General features: G+C 48.8%; 2 protein-coding genes across 4 annotated transcripts in view; one reads left to right on the top strand and one right to left on the bottom strand.

The window, feature by feature from the left end:
• Positions 1 to 2023, bottom strand: part of FAM222B (family with sequence similarity 222 member B) — a 65980-nt gene extending 63957 nt beyond the window's left edge. Inside the window, exon 1 of one of the 3 annotated variants that reach the window (XM_082442812.1) lies at positions 1166 to 2023. The gene's annotated coding sequence lies outside the window, so the exon portion shown is untranslated. The remainder of the gene's footprint in view (positions 1 to 1165) is intronic. The other 2 variants (XM_082442810.1, XM_082442813.1) reach the window with 2 other exon arrangements.
• Positions 2024 to 10602: 8579 nt separating this feature from the next.
• Positions 10603 to 14925, top strand: ERAL1 (Era like 12S mitochondrial rRNA chaperone 1). The gene is made up of 10 exons (XM_082442820.1): positions 10603 to 10916; positions 12076 to 12203; positions 12318 to 12395; positions 12806 to 12852; positions 13016 to 13077; positions 13244 to 13356; positions 13451 to 13699; positions 13841 to 13990; positions 14113 to 14193; positions 14310 to 14925. Exons 1-10 carry the CDS (start codon positions 10634 to 10636, stop codon positions 14430 to 14432), a joined length of 1314 nt encoding a protein of 437 aa, XP_082298946.1. The 5' UTR covers positions 10603 to 10633; the 3' UTR covers positions 14433 to 14925.
• Positions 14926 to 20254: the final 5329 nt, after the last annotated feature.

Consider the following 20254-nt stretch of genomic DNA (forward strand, 5'->3'; position numbering starts at 1 on the left):
CTTGGGGCAACCAGAGACTCTTGCAACGAAAAACTTTTTTACAATTAAAAAATAACAAATTGTATTTGCACATCCCTCACTGTGCACCCCTCCCAGTTTGTCTCAAACTAGTTTCTTCAACTCATCATAAAGCACGTTAGTACCAACTGTGGTTACAAGGGAACAAACCTAAACGGGCTGTGTTCAGAAAGCATTTAACAGATTGGCCTTCCATTCTCTATTGCCTCCCACTTGAGTAAGGAACTACATACCATTTGTAAAAATGCCTGAGAGTATGGTATTTTTCCTACACAAGTCTGATGGTTAATTTGTCACATCACAGAAGAAACTGGTATTTCTGCACATGATCTGCTGTGCTGCTGAAGAAAACACGTCTGTGCCTATTGAGGTTTTACAAACAATATGTTTCGCCTTGACAAAGAAATCAGTCATTCCATTAATAACGGTAAGATCTAAAATCCAGTGATACTGTTGGTGATATAGCAACCTCGGCACAGTACTCACAATTTACAATTTTTATAAACGATCTCAATCACATACATGATGCTTGCAATAGTCCGTTGAAACACATTACATCTTCCAGAGGTTCAGAAAGGTTAAGTGGGACCTGCCCAAGGTTACCTTTCAGCTTTAAACAGCGGTGGACGTGGGTTCGAAACTGCCGGACTCTAAGCCCCTAGCTCTTTTCCTTGGACCCCTCCCAGCTTTAAACGACCCCCACCCTCTACCCAGAGCAGCCTATTACTCCGGGCGACCGGCTCTTCCCTGCCTGGACCAGAGCCGTCTTCTTCAGCCCCAGCAGGGCTTTCATCCTCCACGCACCCCCATCCCCCGAGACGATTCTCTGAAAGAAGCAGAAAGGGAGAGGCGACCGAAAGCTCCCGGGGGAAGGGACGATGACAAACGGGGGAGCACGGGACACTGCCCCTGCGGCGGGCTCCTTCACTCTGCAGCGCGCACCCCGTTCCCTCCCCAAGCTGTCCAGCCCTGACGCCGGGCCATCTGACCACCCCTGCCCCAAATTCCCGCATCATCATCTCAAACTGTCCCTCCCCCACGCCCCTTCGCCTCCGACAGGCAGAGCCCCCCCCACCAAGTCGGAGTATCCCTCCAGCAGGTTACCCCCTTCCCTCCCGTCGCCCACCCCGCTTCCACCACCACTCACTGTCGGTGACTGGGCCCGGCCCTCATGGCTGCTCCGTTGCCGCCCGCCGCCGCCACTGCCGCTCCACGCCCCGGCCCCTCAGTCGTCACTGCCGCCGCCGCCGCCGCCGTGGGGACTCGCCGGCAGCCGCTCCTGCGCCTGCGCAGCCTGGAGCGCCGGGGCCCTCTTGGGCCGCCCGCGCCTGCGCAGCCCGCACCGGGGGTGTCTGCCTCAGTGCCTGATGCCCTGGACCCCCACGTCTCGGGTGGACATGGCCGCTGTCTTTGAGGACTTAAACTTAGAGGCTTTGGCGGCTGCCCCAGGGTCTGAGGCTTCTGGAAGGTAGCGTAGGTTTCTAAACGCGGTGCCCATAGGGGCCGTAGACTTCATAGCACTTCCAGGATTCTGGATCCCACTTACACTTAAAGGCCTGAATGCTCTGACGTGACTACTGATAAATTTAGGTTTCTTTCAAGAATACGATCACATCTAGAATGCACTGAGGGGTAATTGTGCAAGAGTCAACTTTGACATCCCTGAATACACTACTGGCCAGTAGGTGCTCAGAAGCCCTGGGGACCTTGTCAAGAAGGTGACTGCACCTAGAATGCACTGTTCAGTCTGTTTATCAAGAACGTACTGTTTATGGGACGAAAATGCTCTAGGCATCTCATATGTGCCATCGAGGGACTTGCAGGTTAATAGTCCCCTACTTTACAACTCTCGCTGTGGAGTCTGGCTCTTTTGCAAATTGGTAAACAGAAACCAGGCCTTTAGCCCAAGGAGGCCCAGCTATCACCCCTAGACCCCTACCTAGACTGCTGCCTTAGCATAATCCAACAAGAAACTAGGCTCAATTCAGTCCCAGGAATTCAACAATACAAACTTTTTTGTGTCTGTGGGGGGTGGGGGGGGGGTGGGCAGCGTCTGGTGGCTTGTGGGATCTTAGTTCCGCAACCAGGGATGGAACCCCGGCCCTAGGTAGTGAAAGCATGGAGTCCTAACCACTGGACCACCAGGGAATTCACCTCAACAATGCAAACTTGAAAGCTGTGGGCGATGCACTGCAGTTAAAGGGAAGAGGAGGTATAGGACCAAACTCTCCTTATCACCGTGACTCTTCCATTCCTACCTCCAGCCCAATCTCCTGTCTACAATTCAGAGTCTGGAGGAATAGAGACCAAGATATAATGTAAGTCCAGACAGACAGACAGAGAGACACAGAGAGAGAGAGAGAGAAAGAGAAGAAGTTCCATTCTTTTGTGAAGGGTCTTAAGTTCGCTTTACTTCTAGGGAAAGCAAAAACTACTGCTGGATGCCAGGATCTGGTATGAATATTTGAACTCCTCATCTAAGATTAATATTTGAACTCCTCATCTAACATTAAGGGTCTTCCTCATTTTGGAAAAAAGCAAAAATAGGCCCTAGAGTAAAGGTTGAAAAGGCTGTAAATGGAGTGTCAACAGACATGCTGGAGGTAATAGAGCCTGCTCACATTCTTCTGTAAAAGGAGACAGGAAGATATATACAAATGCATATAATGGAATTCTCAGGTCCCTAAGAAACTAAGGGTTACTCCCTGCAGCACCTAGGAAACTAAGAATTTTTTTTTCTCCTCAGATGCTTGTGACTTTTACATACATAGGCTTTTACATATATACATATGTTGCTGTAGGAAACAGTGTATAAAATTGGCATAATCCTGTCCCTAGAAAAGCAAATCTACTCAAAGGTTCAGGCTTCATGTATGAATAGCCTCCCAGCTAGGGAGTTCCATCTGGACATACGTAGAGTAAACTACAACAGCTGACAGAGCAGGGTGGTGGGCAGTAAACAGGACATCCTGTAGGTGGGGCCCTACAGAGGCTAGCTCCAGGCTTAGAAGGGTTGTCATTACTTGCAAAAGTATTATCCTTTGGAATGAGAGCACATTTGGCACCACAGGGGAATTGCAGAACCAGAAAGGAGCAAGAATTAATATCGACACTATGTTCTGATGAATGGATGACTAAACAGTAGGCCATAGCTGCCCCTGAAGCTTCTGGAAACTGTGACTTCCTAACCCCACCACCACACACAGCCCCTGGGAAGGCCTGCTAGAATCTATATGATGACAGCATATTTTCTTATATTTGAACCATAAGGGTCTCCTGAGCCATTTCCCTATTTGAATGTCTTACCAAGGGCAAAATTGTGACTTTTTTTTCCTGCCAAGCATTCACTCACTATATCCAGTGATACTCATTCAGAGAGTCACCCCTACTCCAATTTCAGACCATGTGGATGAGCACATAGCCTAGACCCCAAGTCAATCAACACATAACATTCCCTAAGTTACAATGACTGTTTCATGGATGGGCATGTAACCCAGTCAGAGCCAAAAATGCACAAGGAGTTCCTTCTGGGAAGATCTGTTGCTCTTTCCCACAAAAACTGGATGTAAGAAGATATAATATCTGGAACTGCTTCAACCATGTTGACACCACCAAGGGACCGCCAATCCAAAGAAAGATGTAATTTATTCAGTCACTGAACAATGTGCCAGACACTATGTGCCCACTATGTGCCAGACACTGCTCTAGATGCAGGAGACACAGTAGTGACATACATATAAAATATATATATTATTTGTCCTCTCACAACTTACAGTCTAGTAGAGGACCTATAATAATAGTAGCAGGGACTTCCCTGGTGGCACAGTGGTTAAGAATCCACCTGCCAATGCAGGGGACACGGGTTCCAGCCCTGGTCCGGGAAGATCCCACATGCCGTGGAGTAACTAAGCCCACGCGCCACAACTACTGAGCCCATGTGCCACAACTACTGAAGCCCGTGCACCTAGAGCGCGTGCTCTGCAACAAGAAGCCCGCAATGAGAAGCCCATGCACTGCAAGGAAGAATAGCCCCTGCTCACCACAACTAGAGAAAGCCCGCGTGCAGCAGCGAAGACCCAACACAGCCAAAAATAAATAAACAAAATAAATAAATTTTAAAAAAGAAAAGAATCCGCCTGCCAATGCAGGGAACACAGGTTTGAGTCCTGGTCCGGGAAGATCCCACATGCTGCGGTGCAAGTAAGCCTGTGCACCACAACTACTGAACCTGCACTCTAGAGCCACAACTACTGAGCCCACGTGCCACAACTACTGAAGCCTGCGTGCCTAGAGCCCGTGCTCCACAACAAGAGAAGCCACCATAATGAGAAGCCTGCACACTGCAGCAAAGAGTAGCCCCCGCTCACCACAACTAGAGAAAGCCCACGTGCAGCAACGAAGACCCAACACAGCCAAAAATAAATAAATAAATAAATTAATTAATTAATAATAATAACAGCAGACACATAGCATTTACAATGTGCCAAGCACTGTTCTAAGCACTTTACACATATCAAATTCTTTTAATCGTAACAACCCTCTTTTACAACAACAATCATTATTCCTGTTTTATAGATGAGGAAACTCAAGTAGAGAGAAGTTACTTGCCCTGGGTCACACAGTAAAATAATGAGGCTGAGAACCATAGCCAGGATGTCTGGCTCAATAATCTGTGTGCTCATTCACTATATTATTAACTGCTTTGTCATAGAAGGATAAAGGATCCTAAGAGAAAATTTAACCAGTCATGGAAGGAACAGGTTATGGAAAGACCTAGAAGTGAGAGAGAATACCAGGCAATTGGGGGACTGAAAAAAATTCAGTTGAGCTGAAAAAGAGGCGTAACAAGAGACGAGACTGGCAAAGTAAGCTGCAGCCACGTTACTTAGTTTACACTTTATCCTGAGGGCACTGAAGCAAGGGAGTGACTCGGTTAGATTGGGGCCATCAGGAGGTAGGTAAGACCCTGAAGAGCCCTGCGCAGCCTCTTATAGTATTCCAGACACTGCAACAGAATCATTGCAGGTAGTGATAAATGCTGTGAGGAAAAGGCTCTCTGAGGAAGTGACATTTCAGCTGAGACCTGAACGGGGAGCAGAAGCCAAATCTAGAACATAGAAGGCAGGAGTAGCAGGTGTAAGGGTCCTGAGGCAGAAATTAGCTTGACATATTCAAGAGAAAACTAGTGTGCCTGACACCTTGGGAGTAGAATTTAGCAGGGCTCAATGCATGCAAGGACTTTGGACTAATCTAGTTGTAATAGGAGGCCACTGGAGGGTTTTAAGCACCATCTCCTTCAAATTCTATCTCCTTAAATCTCTGGAATCCATCTGTTTCTCTCCACCATGTTCACTGCACTATTTTAGTGAGAAAGATAAAGTTACTTCTATTGGAAAAGGACTTGGGGGTCAGGGAAGTTTTTGGTTTTTGCTGTTCAGATGGAAGAGGTGAAGCATTTAAAAAATAAATGCTGATGGGAGGTCATGCTGATACCAAAACCAAACAAAGATGTCACAAAAAAAGAAAACTACAGGCCAATATCTCTGATGAACATAGATGCAAAAATCCTCCACAAAATACTAGCAAACAGAATCCAACAGCACATTAAAAGGATCATACACCATGATCAAGTGGGGTTTATCCCAGGAATGCAAGGATTCTTCAATATATGCAAATCAATCAATGTGCTACATCATATTAAAAAACTGAAGGATGAAAACCATATGATAATCTCAATAGATGCAGAAAAAGCTTTTGACAAAATTCAACACCCATTTATGATAAAAGCTCTCCAGAAAGTAGGCATAGAGGGAACCTACATCAACATAATAAAGGCCATATATGACAAACCCACAGCCAACATCGTTCTCAAAGGTGAAAAGCTGAAACCATTTCCTCTAAGATCAGGAACAAGACAAGGCTGCCCACTCTCACCACTATTATTCAACATAGTTTTAGAAGTTTTAGCCACAGCAATCACAGAAGAAAAAGAAATAAAAGGAATCCAAATCGGAAAAGAAAAAGTAAAACTGTCACTGTTTGCAGATGACATGATACTATACATAGAGATTCCTAAAGATGCTACCAGAAAACTACTAGAGCTAATCAATGAACTTGGTAGAGTAGCAGGATACAAAATTAATGCACAGATATCTCTTGCATTCCTATACACTAATGATGAAAACTATGAAAGAGAAATTAAGGAAACACTCCCATTTACCATTGCAACAAAAAGAATAAAATATTTAGGAATAAACCTACATAAGGAGACAAAAGACCTGTATGCAGAAAACTATAAGACACTGATGAAAGAAATTAAAGATGATACCAACAGATGGAGAGATATACCATGTTCTTGGATTGGAAGAAACAATATTGTGAAAATACTACCCAAAGCAATCTACAGATTCAATGAATCCCTATCAAACTACCAACGGCAATTTTCACAGAACTGGAACAAAAAATTTCACAATTTGTATGGAAACACAAAAGACCTCGAATAGCCAAAACAATCTTGAGAAAGAAAAACGGAGCTGGAGGAATCAGGCTCCCTGACTTCAGACTATACTACAAAGCTACAGTAATCAAGACAGTATGGTACTGGCACAAAAATAGAAATATAGATCAATGGAACAGGATAGAAAGCCCAGAGATAAACCCACGCACATATGGTCACCTTATCTTTGATAAAGGAGGCAAGAGAATACAATGGAGAAAAGACAGCCTCTTCAATAAGTGGTGCTGGGAAAACTGGACAGCTACATGTAAAAGAATGAAATTAGAACACTTCCTAACAAACATACACAAAAAAAATAAACTCAAAATGGATTAAAGACCTAAATGTAAGGCCAGACACTATAAAACTCTTAGAGGAAAACATAAGCAGAACACTCTATGACATAAATCACAGCAAGATCCTTTTTGACCCACCTCCTAGAGAAATGGAAATAAAAACAAAAATAAACAAATGGGACCTAATGAAACTTAAAAGCTTTTGCATAGCAAAGGAAACCATAAACAAGATGAAAAGACAACCCTCAGAATGGGAGAAAATATTTGCAAACAAAGCAACTGACAAAGGATTAATCTCCAAAATATACAAGCAGCTCATGCAGCTCAATATCAAAAAAACAAACAACACAATCCAAAAATGGGCAGAAGACCTAAATAGACATTTCTCCAGAGATATACAGATTGCCAACAAACACATGAAAGGATGCTCAACACCACTAATCATTAGAGAAATGCAAGTCAAAAACTACAATGAGGTATCACCCCACACTGGTCAGAAGGGCCATCATGAAAAAATCTACAAATGATAAATGCTGGAGAGGGTGTGGAGAAAAGGGTACCCTCTTGCACTGTTGGTGGGAATGTAAATTGATACAGCCACTATGGAGAACAGTATGGACGTTCCTTAAAAAACTAAAAGTAGAACTACCATACGACCCAGCAATCCCACTACTGGGCATATACCCTGAGATAACCATAATTCAAAAAGAGTCATGTACCACAACGTTCATTGCAGCTCTATTTACAATAGCCAGGACATGGAATCAACCTAAGTGTCCATCGACAGATGAATGGATAAAGAAGATTTGGCACATATATACAATGGAATATTACTCAGACATAAAAAGAAACAAAATTGAGTTATTGTAGTGAGGTGGATGGACCTAGAGTCTGTCATACAGAGCGAAGTAAGTCAGAAAGAGAAAAACAAATACTGTACGCTAACATATATATACGGAATCTTAAAAAAAAAAAAAAAAGGTTCTGATGAACCTAGGGGCAGCACAGGAATAAAGACACAGATGTAGAGAATGGACTTGAGGACACGGGGGAGGGGAAGGGTAAGCTGGGACTAAGTGAGAGAGTAGCACTGACATATATACACTACCAAATGTAAAATAGATAGCTAGTGGGAAGCAGCTGTATGGCACAGGGAGATCAGCTCGGTGCTTTGCGACCACCTAGAGGGGTGGGATAGGGAGGGTGGGAGGGAGACGCAAGAGGGAGGGGATATGGGGATACATGTATGCATATAGCTGATTCACTTTGTTATACAGCAGAAACTAACACAACATTGTAAAGCAGTTACACTCCAATAAAGATGTTTTAAAAAAATATACTGATGGGAGGAATATAGTACAGAGAGAAATCGTCTATACAGAAAAGAAAGGATAGGGGCTTCCCTGGTGGAGCAGTGGTTAAGAATCCGCCTGCCAATGCAGGGGACATGGGTTCGAGCCCTGGTCCAGGAAGATCCCACATGCCGCGGAGTAACAAAGCCTGTGCGCCACAACTACGGAGCCTACGCTCTGTAGTCCGCGAGCCACTACTACTGAGCCTGCATGCCACAACTACTGAAGCCCGCGCGCCTAGAGCCCGTGCTCCGCAACAGGAGAAACCACTGCAATGAGAAGCCCACGCACCGCAACGAAGAGTGGCCCCCATTCGCCGCAACTAGAGAAAGCCCGCACGCAGCAACGAAGACCTGAGGCAGCCAAAAAATAAATAAATTAAATAAATAAATTTACTTTTAAAAAAAGAAAAGAAAGGATAATTCATGGAATAAGGTTTCTGAAGGGGTAAAACAGCCTTAAGATAGGAACATTTATTAAGAGCCTACATTGTTCTAAACCCTAGATTCAAATGAACATATGATATTAGATAAATGTTTATTATCATCTGCATTTTACAGATGAGGAAACTGACATGTAGAGAGTTTAAATAACTTGTCCAAACTCACACAGCTAATAAGTGGCAAGCTGAGATATGAACCCAGGCAGTCTGAGTCATTTGATTAGTCTCTCCTAACCTCACAAAATACAAAATTCCCCCCACAATATCCTTTGAGAGAAAATCTCTGGGAAAGAAGAGAATTAACAAGACACTTTGACTCATTTCCCCTAAGTTTTTGTGTCATCCCTGGGATTCTTTCACTGTTATCTGTTACCACCACTGTAGTACTTAATATGTGTTCCTTGGGTGATATTTGCATTTATGCAATTAAGCTCTTCAACTACTGTTTAACCTGAAATTTCCCTTCACCTAAATTGCAGTTTAAATGGTATTTCACCTAACTGTCCATGAAGGAAGATTTGTATTTTTCTGATTGTCGACTGTCTCATATTTAGTAGCATCTTTTTCTTTGGACACCCATATGCCCAAAGAACATCCAGAATATCATGTTCCAAAAAGGTTGTTTCTTCTACTAACACAGCAGGCAGCCTGAAAGCTGGAACTTGACACCATTTGCAAACCATCAGTGCATCTGGCTGCCCAAGGCTCTGTCAATCCATGTCACTAAGCTTCTCTGGACACTCAGCATCCACTCCGACAACAGCAGCCTGGCCAGTTGGTTCTTACCATCCTCCAACAATTCTCCCCTCTCTGTCCTACATCATCCATTTCTTCCTCTCTACTAGGTCACTACCATGAGCAAACAAAAACCTCCCATCTTAAAAAAAAGAAAAAGGAAATCCTCTCTTAACTCCACCCCTCTCTCCCCCTCTTGTGTTACCATTCTCTTTTGCTCTGCTCCTCTGGGAAGAGTTGTATATATATTCTGGCCGCCCTCAATTCCTTTCCCTTCATTCTCTCTTAAACCCACTCCATTTAGGCTTTCACCCAGACCATCCTACTGAAACTATTGCTGTCAGGTCACAGGTCACTTAGGTATCTCTCTCTCTCTCTCTCATACACACACACACACACGGCCCCCAGGATACAAGTCCCGTGCTGGAGATTTCTGTCCGCTTTGTTCATTGTTGTATCCTCAGCACCTCCAAACCCGCGACATTTATCCCTCGATTCCAAAAGTCTGACTGAGGCTTCAAAGGATGAAGAGAGGGCTTAAGGCCACAGATCGGCCAAGGTGTATCAGGTTCCTCAGGCCGCTAAGGCAGTCCGGGAGATCCTAGGTGACTAAGCCGCTTCTTCTCCCTTTGCAGACCCTCTGGTTTTTCTCCAGAAAGGAATGGCCTCAGAGAGGAGATAGTAGCCGAGTCTTACAGGAGGGAAATCCGGGTCTGCTGCTCATCGGGAACACCGACCACTCCTTACAGGAGGCTCCCATAAAGTAAAGGTACAGACTGCCGGAGGCCGCTGCCGACGCTAGGCCAAGCCAGAGGGGCACTGGGAGGGGATCCTGCAAGCCTGAGGCTGGAAAGGACTAAAAAGACCCTCAGGGGGAGCAGTACACGGTCCCACGCCCCGGACCATCCCTCCTCCGTTGCGCGAGTTTCTCCCGCTTAGTGAGGTCAGGCGCTAAGCGAAAGATTTTGCCGCTTGGCCTCGTGGGAGATGTAGTCTTTCATGAGGCAGGGCTAGAAGAGCCTTCTACAAAACTTTGGCAGGAGAAGAAGAAAACACGATGCGTAAGGGAATCCAAAACGATCTTCAAGCTCACACAAACTCTAAATACACTTTTCCCCCGTTCCTTAGCCTCGGGCAGTCTCCAGAGCGGTTCCAACTCCAGCCCACCTCCAATGTCCCATGTTCCTCCGCTCTGTTCGGGCCGATCTAGCTCTCTCCCGCTCGCTCGCCTCTCCGCAGCACTGTCCAATCATAGGTGCGTTCCTGGGAGTTCCCGGAGTGCCTTGCGGTTGCGATGGCTGCCCCCGGCAGGAGCGGGGCTGCGCTCCTTCGAACCGTGTTAGGGGTTTGGCCGCCGGGTCCCGACGCTGCGAGGGAATGGGTGACCCGGCTCCCCTCGCTCTTGGGCAGCCAGCAGAGGTGCGTCTCCTGTGTCTCGGGCCCGGCCTTCTTTGGTCCCCGCCTGGCCTCGGCTTCTCGCCCTAATGGCCAGAACTCAGCCCTGGACTGCTTCCTCGGACTCTCTCAGCCAGACAGCTCGTTGAATTTTCGCGTCCCCGCCGTGTGCATGCACAGAGGTAAAGGGCCCAGATAGATTTGTCTGGGACTGTCACGGTTTTAGCACTGAAAGTCCCGTGTCGGGGAAACCCCTCAGTCTCTGGGGATATCGTCTTTGGCTCTGTATTACAGAAAACTATCTTGAGGCCCCGAGAGATAGAAGCGAGCAGTGAAGGATCTCATAGGAAAGAGATACTAGGTTCTAAGAGTTTTCGAGCCAGAGGGAACCGATCTGGTCACAACCACAGACGTTCGCAAAGAGCAGGAGATTGAAGGGCCACAGGCATGGCAGAGTTGTGGCTCTCTGTCCTCACATGGGGAGCAAACTTGACCCATCTACTTGTCAAGACACTGAATTCCAGTTGGCCCTTGAACAACTCGGGGCAGAGGTGTTAGGGGTGCAGAACCCACGCAATCGAAAATCCTCACATAATTTATTGTGGGCCCTGCATATATGCAGCTCCTCCGTATCCACGATTCCCATCTGAGGATTCAACCAACTGCACATCGCATAGTACACATTTAGTGAAGAATAAAAAAAACAAAAAAACCTGCGTATAAGTGGACCAGCACAGTTCAAACCCATGTTGCTCAAGGGTCAACTGTACACCTGGAAATAGCACCCTCTATTTTTCAAGTAGCATAGACTAAAGGCTGAACACAAAAACTGGTAATTACGATGCAGTGTCATAAGGAGCAAATACAGAAAGACTGAGAAAGCTTGCCGAGCCTTCATTGTACCGTTAGTAGGGTGAGATAGAGCTGGAGGGATTTCTGGCTTTATTTGGTGTAGAGATACTTTCACACATGTGCATACATTTACTGGGCACAACTACACAATACGATTCCACCAGGTTATTGAGTATTAAGTGCCAGGTATTGTGCTGAGTGGTTTTACACAATTGCCAATTGTCAAAAGAAGGTTATACAGTAAGTAGTTACCATCGATATCATTTCTGTTTTACATATGAGAAAACTAAGGGGCTTATAGAGGTTAGAGAACTTGATAAAGGCATATAAACAAAGTAATGGACAAACTGAATCTCAAAGCCAGGTCTCGGCTTCAACCTGATGCACTAATCTTGTATCCGTATTCCCTTTGTCGATGGGTAGGACCGAGTACCTGACAGGGGATCCAGGTTGCACCACCTCTCACTCCCCTCCCATTCCCACACACAGATGAGCAGGATCTCCTCTTGGTCCATCGCCCCGACATGCCTGAGAACCCCCGAGTCCTACGAGTGGTCCTCCTGGGTGCCCCGAATGCGGGAAAGTCAACCCTCTCCAACCAGCTGCTGGGCCGAAAAGTATGCTGCATCCTTGACACCCCCGACCCTTTCATTTCTCACTTCTTACTGTGCCTTCGTGGATTGTTCTAGAGGGATCTGGGACCTCACTTGGGACTTCTTTGTTCCTGGCAGGTGTTCCCTGTCTCCCAGAAGGTGCACACCACTCGCAGCCAAGCTCTGGGGGTCATCACAGAGAAAGAGACCCAGGTGGTGGGTACTTGCAATGGATGTCCAGCAAACAGGACAGAGGGTGAAGCTAAGAGGGTCTCCCTTACTGTTAGACCTGAAGAAAATGATGCTTAGGCTCACTTCTCTGAGGGAAGGGGGCTCCTCTTCCTTTAGGCCTATGCAGTTCTCTCTCTACCTTCCCCCTTTGGCATCTAGTCAGAAAGGTCTCACTGCCTCTTTACTGCTTCCTAATCTTCCAAATATTCAGTTGTCCTCTTTTTCCTGGATCCTATCTAGAATTAAAGCAATGCTGGAGGGTAAAAATTTGAAGTCAGCTTGGCCAAGAAGTGGGGGCAGGCTCCTGACATCAAGGGTGGGTGACCTTTCACTACCCAGCCATAATCTTTCCTCCTGGGGTCGGGGGTCTGGGCATCTCTCTTTCCTGATTTTAGATTCTACTTGACACACCTGGCCTCATCAGCCCTGCTAAACAGAAAAGGTAATAGCTGGGGAAACAGGGAGTTGTAGGGGGGAAAGGTGTTGAAGAGGGAGTGGGGAGATTCCATCATAGGGGCTGGAAAAACCCCTTATCACACCCCATCCCTCCTCAGGAGGGCATCACTCCCAAGACCCTTCCTGATCTATGTATGTCTGTCCCTTAGGCACCATCTGGAGCTCTCTTTGTTGGAAGATCCATGGAAGAGCATGGAATCTGCTGATCTGGGTTAGGCTCAGGATGGGAATCTGAAGCCCAATTTACATGGTCATGGCCTCTCATTGCTGATAGTTAAGGGGGATGGGGGTTGGCCAGATCCCATACCCTGTAAGTTTTGGGAGTTGGGGGGAAAGAGTGGTCATAACCTTGTCCTCCCTACACTGCCAACTTCCAGTTGTGGTTCTTGTGGATGTCTCGGACAAGTGGACTCGGAACCAGCTCAGTCCCCAGGTGCTCCAGTGCTTGACCCAGTTCTCCCAAGTCCCCAGCATCCTTGTCATGAACAAGGTGAGCACCACCTACCTGAGGAAGGGGTCTACTTCAAGGGCTTCAAGGGCCCCGTCTCACTGACCACAATCCCCTGCCCGTCCCCCACCCCCAGGTTGATTGCCTGAAGCAGAAGTCAGTTCTCCTGGAGCTTACAGCAGCCCTCACTGAAGGTGTGGTCAATGGCAAGAAGCTCAAAACGAGGCAGGCCGTCAGCTCACAGTGGGGCAACCATTGCCCCAACCTAGCAGCTAAGGGCCCAAACACACTGTCTATGGGACACCCTCAGCGGATTGGCTGGCCCCACTTCCAGGAGATCTTCATGTTGTCAGCCCTAAGCCAGGAGGATGTGAAAACACTAAAGGTCAGTTAGCCTTGACTGTAGCCTGGCCCTTGGTTTCCACCATGTGAAGACAAGCCTCAGAGTTCCTCCTCCTGGAAGTGAGAGTGAGAGGAAAGTCCTGCTTGGGACTGAGATGCCTACCTACTCCCTCTGTGCCCATAGCAATACCTCCTGGCACAGGCCCAGCCAGGGCCCTGGGAGTTCCACAGTGGAGTCCTCACCAGCCAGACGCCTGAGGAGATCTGCGCCAACATGATCCGAGAGAAGCTCCTGGAGTACCTGCCCCAGGAGGTGCCCTACAACGTGCAGCAGGTGCAGGCACAGTTGGGGGTCATGGGGCTCTCCATCAGGCACACACCCGGAGCAGACAGCTGGGTCCCAAAGAGGGCGTGGGTAGGGGCCTGCCTGACCAGTCATGATGTCTCCCTGTGCAGAAGACGGTAATGTGGGAGGAAGGGCCAAACGGGAAGCTGATGATTGAGCAGAAGCTTCTGGTGCCCAAAGAATCTCACATGGTAAGCAGGGCCAGGCTTGGAGGAGGGGCCAATACCCTGTTAGGCAGGGGTTCCTCCCTGACTGCTTGGGAGCTCTGAGAGCAGGCTCACATCCCTGTCTGTTACCCCACCCTCAGAGGATCCTGATCGGTCCGAAAGGGCACCTGATCTCCCAGATGGCACAGGAGGTGGGCCGCGACCTCATGAACATCTTCCTCTGTGAAGTTCAGCTCCGCCTGTCTGTGAAACTCCTCAAGTGACCACCCTCTGATATCTTTCCCAAGGCATCCCCGCCCAAGCTGCTGGCGGGAGCCACTGACCAGAACTGCCCCTACCTGGGGCCTGCAGGGCCTGGAGCCGGGCCCGGACAGTGACTGGCTGGCTGACCGCTGGGTGGCTGGCGAGTCCGCACAGCCCCTGCCCAGCCATGCCTCCTGCTGGAGGAAGAAATCTACCTTAGCCTGGTTCCCACGTGGTTCCTCTGCCTGGGCCTGTAGCTACTTAGGTCTTAGAAGCTGGCCCTTTGGTGTGGGAGCACTGCTGCCACCTGGCATTGGGCCCAGAGTTTCTTCCTGAGTTGTTAGCAGGGAGATCTTTCCCCTCTCCCCTCAGTTCGTACACCTTGCCGCTGTGTAAGGACCCATGTGTCCTGAGTGAGATAGTGCCTCCCACCTGCTCCTCAAGTCAGTGATCCCTCCCACCCCACCCCTCTCTCCAATCTCGGATGCTAATAAAGTTAAGAGACAAGCAGCATTCTGGTTCTCATCTTTATTTCTTTAGAACAGGAAAGAGAAAACGTACCCATTCCCTCCACACCTACCCCGTTGTCTGAGCTGGAGTCTCCCTCCCTTCAGTAGGCTGCTCCAGGGTCCTGAGCAGTCTTCTTGGCACGTTTTCTGGGTGCAGCAAGAGAACCGTTACCATTACTAAACTCAGTAATGGTAACGGTTTCCTCGCCACTCCCAAGTGCCCTGGCGGTCGGCAGGCTGTGATAGGCTGAGCAGTGAGCACCGTGGGCTTGCAGCAACCCCTGGCCTCCTCATCAGCCTCCCGAGCTGGGAGTACCCGGACTAGTACATCATCTATACTGTAGTGTCTCATCACAAACTTACAGTATATGATGATATCCCAGCCAGGGCCCTGCAGGAGGCACAGGGAGCATGGCTTGGAGAGCACTGTGGCAGAGAGAGCCAGGCACTGGGGGCACAGCAGGACAGGTCAGGGATGGACACACAGAGCTCCCCACTCCCTGGCCAGCATCTCCTTGATTCTGTGGTCAAGGAGAGCCTGAAGGGGACTGATCCAAAGAGCCCTTCAGAGCTAGGGTCTGTTGAGATGTCCTTAGGGACCCAGCGCTGGAGTTTAACAAGCCAGAGATCACATAATGAAGCAGAAGATTTCCTCTGGTCAGACCAACAAGCAGACAGACCCAGAGGAGGAACACTTACCTGGGGCAGGAACTGCAGACTAAGGCCTTTGGAAGTAGGGAAACCCTATCCCTCCTGCCTCTCCACTCAAGCTGCTCCCTTTTAATCCACCAGCTGGCCCCTCCCCTTGGGTGGGGCACTTTCCCGGGTTCTGGAAGGCCCTGCCTCTTAACCCTTTCCCTGCTAGACTCCTTGGACTGAGGGTCACTGGCCCTTCTCCATTAGGCCCTTTGTCACATACTCTTTTATGGACCTTGCTAAGACTGCTGGGCCTGGGCCTGGCTGAAGAAAACACAGCCTCACCCCAGCCATTCTGCAGGGCTTAATTGCTGGTCACAGCCCTGGGGAGGTGGTGGTGGTTGTTTTTGGTGATGGGAATGTTAGTTTGAATCTCTATAAGGCAGGGAGGGTCCTGACAGCTGGATCTTGGGGCAAGCTCTGACCTAAATTTCAGTCCCCAGGCCCCTGTCTATGTTTATGCTGAACCCAAGGAAGCCGGACCCTTTGCCCACCTCTGCCAGGGCAAGGTCCTCTGGGGGAGGGGTCCTCTGCCGGAACATTTGAGAGCGGCTGGCTGAGTCAGTCCCAAGCTCACGTGGGAGCCAGCTTAGGAATGGGTAGAGACTGTTCGTCAGAGCTCAAGTCCCTCAGAGTGAGAGCCCGGCAGTATTAGGTTCTCTGCCTCTGGGAAAGGTGAGACTTGGAGTAGAGACTCCTCAAAGCAGGGCCTCTGCTCCTTGGACCCACATTCTGGGGAACACGTCTGCTTCTCTGCTCCCTCCCCTTCCCCTCTCCTAGACCATCTGGTATGTATGCTGGGAAGCAGTTACACCCCCCTCTGCAGGGGCAGATGAAGCCAGGATGGGGAGTGAGGGGAGAGACCCAAACTTCTTTTGGTTCCTTGGAGGTGTTTTACCTCCTGCTGTCACAGAGGCTTAGCACATGCTCTTGCCTCTGTTTGGCATGATCTTCCCTCCTTTCTTGTCTAGTTAACTGTTATTCCCTCTTCAGATCTCTAAGTGTCTCTTCTACAGGGAAGTTTTTCCTGGCTAGTTAAATCCCCCTGTTATGGGCTTGTTTATTTGTGTGATTATTCACATTAAGCAAATAATCACGAGGGCCTGGTTTATTCACCAACGTATCTCTACCACAGAGTAGTGACTAAACAAGCGTTCCCGTCGGATGACTGATGTAATATGGGGAAGGGGAGAGACTTTGACCTGGGGAGGCAGACAGACAAAGCTGTGGCTCTCTCAGGCAAGTCATTTTCTTGGACCATCCCTGTTCGCCTTTGTAAACAAGAGTAATAACAGTCCCCAGTTCGCAGATCTGTGAGAGGTAGGTGGTGAGCTGCTAGTGAAGCACTTAGCACAGTGCTAGTGCTGGCCCACGGAAGGGGTTAAACAAATTAATGCCACCTCACCCCCTTCCCACAGGGGCTCGCTGAAGGCCACAGGTGAGGCCTGTTGTTTCTTGTTAATTAATTTATTTATTTATTTTTGGCTGCATTGGGTCTTCGTTGCTGCGCGTGGGCTTTCCCTAGTTGTGGCGAGCGGGGGCTACTCTTTGTTGCAGTGTGCGGGCTTCTCATTGCAGTGGCTTCTCTTGCTGCGGAGCCCAGTTTCTAGAGCACAGGCTCAGTAGTTGTGGCACACAGGCTTAGTTGCTCCATGGCATGTGGGATCTTCCCGGACCAGGGTTCGAACCTGTGTCCCCTGCATTGGCAGGCGGATTCTTAACCACTGTGCCACCAGTGTAGTCCTGAGACCTGTTGTTGAACATCTGAAAACTCATGAAATACTCTTTTTTTTTTTTAATTATTTATTTATTTTTGGCTGTGTGGGGTCTTCGTTTCTGTGCGAGGGCTTTCTCTAGTTGCGGCGAGCGGGGGCCACTCTTCATCGCCGTGCGCAGGCCTCTCACTGTCACGGCCTCTCTTGTTGCGGAGCACAGGCTCCAGACGCGCAGGCTCAGTAGTTGTGGCTCACGGGCCTAGTTGCTCCGCGGCATGTGGGATCTTCCCAGACCAGGGCTCGAACCCGTGTCCCCTGCATTGGCAGGCAGACTCTCAACCACTGCGCCACCAGGGAAGCCCCTTATGAAATACTCTTGAAAGCAGCTGGAGGCTATAGAGAAAGCCCAGGTTTAGAGGTAACAGGCCTGGGGTGACAGTCCCGACTCCACTGCATCCAGCTCTGTGCCTCTGGGCCAAGTGCTCTCGGCTTCAGTCTCCTCAAATGTAAAATGGGCGCTGTCCAACCTACCTCAAGCGGTGGTTGCAAGGATTATGTGAGCACTCATGTCAAACACCCAGATCAGAGCCCAGCGTGCATGAACCAATGTCAGTTTCCTTCTCTCCTTTCCTGTTTCACTCTCTTGCTGTGTGACTGGGGGCAAATGCCACCCTTCTGAGCTTTGGTGATAATACGTATCTTACCAAGTTGTAAGAATTAAGTGAGAAATGTGGGTGAGAAGCCTTTATAGACCCAGGTGCTCTAACCCAGTGAGGAATTATCCTTGTCTACTCCTGCCTCCCTGCAACCCCCTTTCCTGTGACCCCACAGATAGTCCAGGCTCCTTTCCCAGAGTAAAGCCTTCATGCACTAGGGCCAAATTCATGCCACTCGCTGGCTAGGTTTCCACTTAGACCCTGGGGGCCAAGTCCAAGGGTGAGCATGGACAGAACTCAGGGGTCCTGGAGGTAGAGGAGAGATATCTCCACCAGCCAGAGATCTTGTGACTGTGGCCCCAAGCTGGGTGGAGGGGCCTGCGATCAGGGTGTGGGCTGAAGGAGAGTCTGAGCCTGGGCGGGGTAGTCTGGGGACCCTGATTAGCAGACTTGGGGCTATCAGGGTAGGGGCGCTTTTGCTTATCAGGAGCTTGCAAGGGCCACAGTAGAACCTGAGGACACTTCATGCTGAGGGCGGTCTCCTGGATGGCTGCTTTTCCATCCTTCTCCCTCCTTAGAACCCTGAGGGCAGTTAGACTGGGAGTCCTTCTCCCCTTCTGCAGGTCACATGGAGACTCTGCCCCTTGCCTGGCAGCCAGCCTGGGGTTGGGGGACACAATCCCAGTCCTTGGGAGAAGCCTGTATGACACATGTATGATGCCTGCATAGACCTATAACACACGGAGATACACATCAAAAAAATTGGACTCAGCTAGTAAAATTACTCTTAATTTTCTCTTGGTTGTTTTACTAAGTTTCACGAAGTTGGCAGTTTTGTACAAAGATAAAAGAAGGCCAAAAAATATGGTCTTTCAATGTCTCACTCACAGCACAGTTAGTAGCAAAACTCATCTTGGAACCAAGGACTTTAAGAAGTTCTGGGAAGTTCTTGCTCTCCTGTTTTGCTTTAGATTCAGGGGACTCAAAACAAGAGCCTGGTGTGGTTCTAGGAGCTTAACAGGTGTGAGAAAGAAAGGCTGGAAAACTGATCTAATCCTTACTCTCCATGTGGTAGATTGGGGCTTGCGACCCGGGGCTTTGTCGGAGATTACTGCTGGCGATCGCCTTTTCTCCCGGCTTGGTTTTGTCATGACTGGCCTGTGAAGCTTCTCCTAACCCTCCCTGACACTTGCCCCTGTGTCTAGGCTTGGACCTGCTCTGTTCTCCTTATCACACTGTGAGAATTCATCTGATCCCTTATTTGTCCCCAGTGGCTCCATGAGCAGGCACCTTGTCTGATTCTTCCCTATGGCCCCAGCACCCTTCATGGGCCTTATCCTGGGAGATGCTCAGAGAAAGCCTTACACTGAACAGATGCCTTGCAGACAGTGACCAGCGTGTACTCACGTTCTCAACACATCCCCTTACACGCTCTATTCCTGTTGGCCCCATGAGCAAGTGCACGATTTGAGCAATGAACTCAGGTGCTGCGGGTCACGGCAATGGCTTCTCTGGGGGCTTTGCCAACGTCCATCAGTTTCCAAAAGATGACTGCATGCCAATTTTATAACAGAAACTGAAGCTCTGGGAGGAAACTCATGACCCTGGGTCACACAGTAATCAGGAAAAGAGGCAAGACTACAACTCTGCTCTCTAAACTCCAGATCCCAGGCTCTGTGCACAAAGCTGCTATGAATGAGGTTGATTTTGTGTGTGTCTCTGTGGGGCCTTATAAAGTTTCAGAGGCAATGGAATCAGACCTGAGTTTTGCCACCTACCAGTAATGTGATTCTGACCATATTGCTTGCTTCACCCGTCTGAGCCTTGGTCTCCTCGTCTCTAAAATGGGGCTGACCTTGGGAAGACTCAGTGAAAGAGTATGTGGGAAGCTCCCGAATGGAGTCGGGATTCCCTCCTTGCTTCTGCTTCCTCAGATACTCCCACCCGTCTCACCCCTTTTTAAGCCTCTTCCACACCTGCTCTTGGCCAGCTCCAACCCAGCAACAATCCTCTCCATTCTCTGACCTCCTGCGGCTCACGAGCCAGGCCCTCGTATGAAGCTCACACACCCTGGAATCACAGGCCAGGCCATCTGAGGCTTGAACAAGAGCCTCAGCCTGTACAGTTCAGGAGTCATGCCTTAGACTCTTGCTTTTTTGTTCAGACCACCAGCCCAGGATGGACTCAGAGCCAGAAGGGAAAATCATGGCTTTGGGTCTGTCAGAGCCTGGGCTCTATCACAGCTTGCCGAGTGGGCCTGGGCCCT

Source organism: Balaenoptera physalus, assembly GCF_965194825.1.
Source record: "Balaenoptera physalus genome assembly, chromosome: 20".
In the NCBI taxonomy this organism is placed as follows: Eukaryota; Metazoa; Chordata; class Mammalia; order Artiodactyla; family Balaenopteridae; genus Balaenoptera; species Balaenoptera physalus.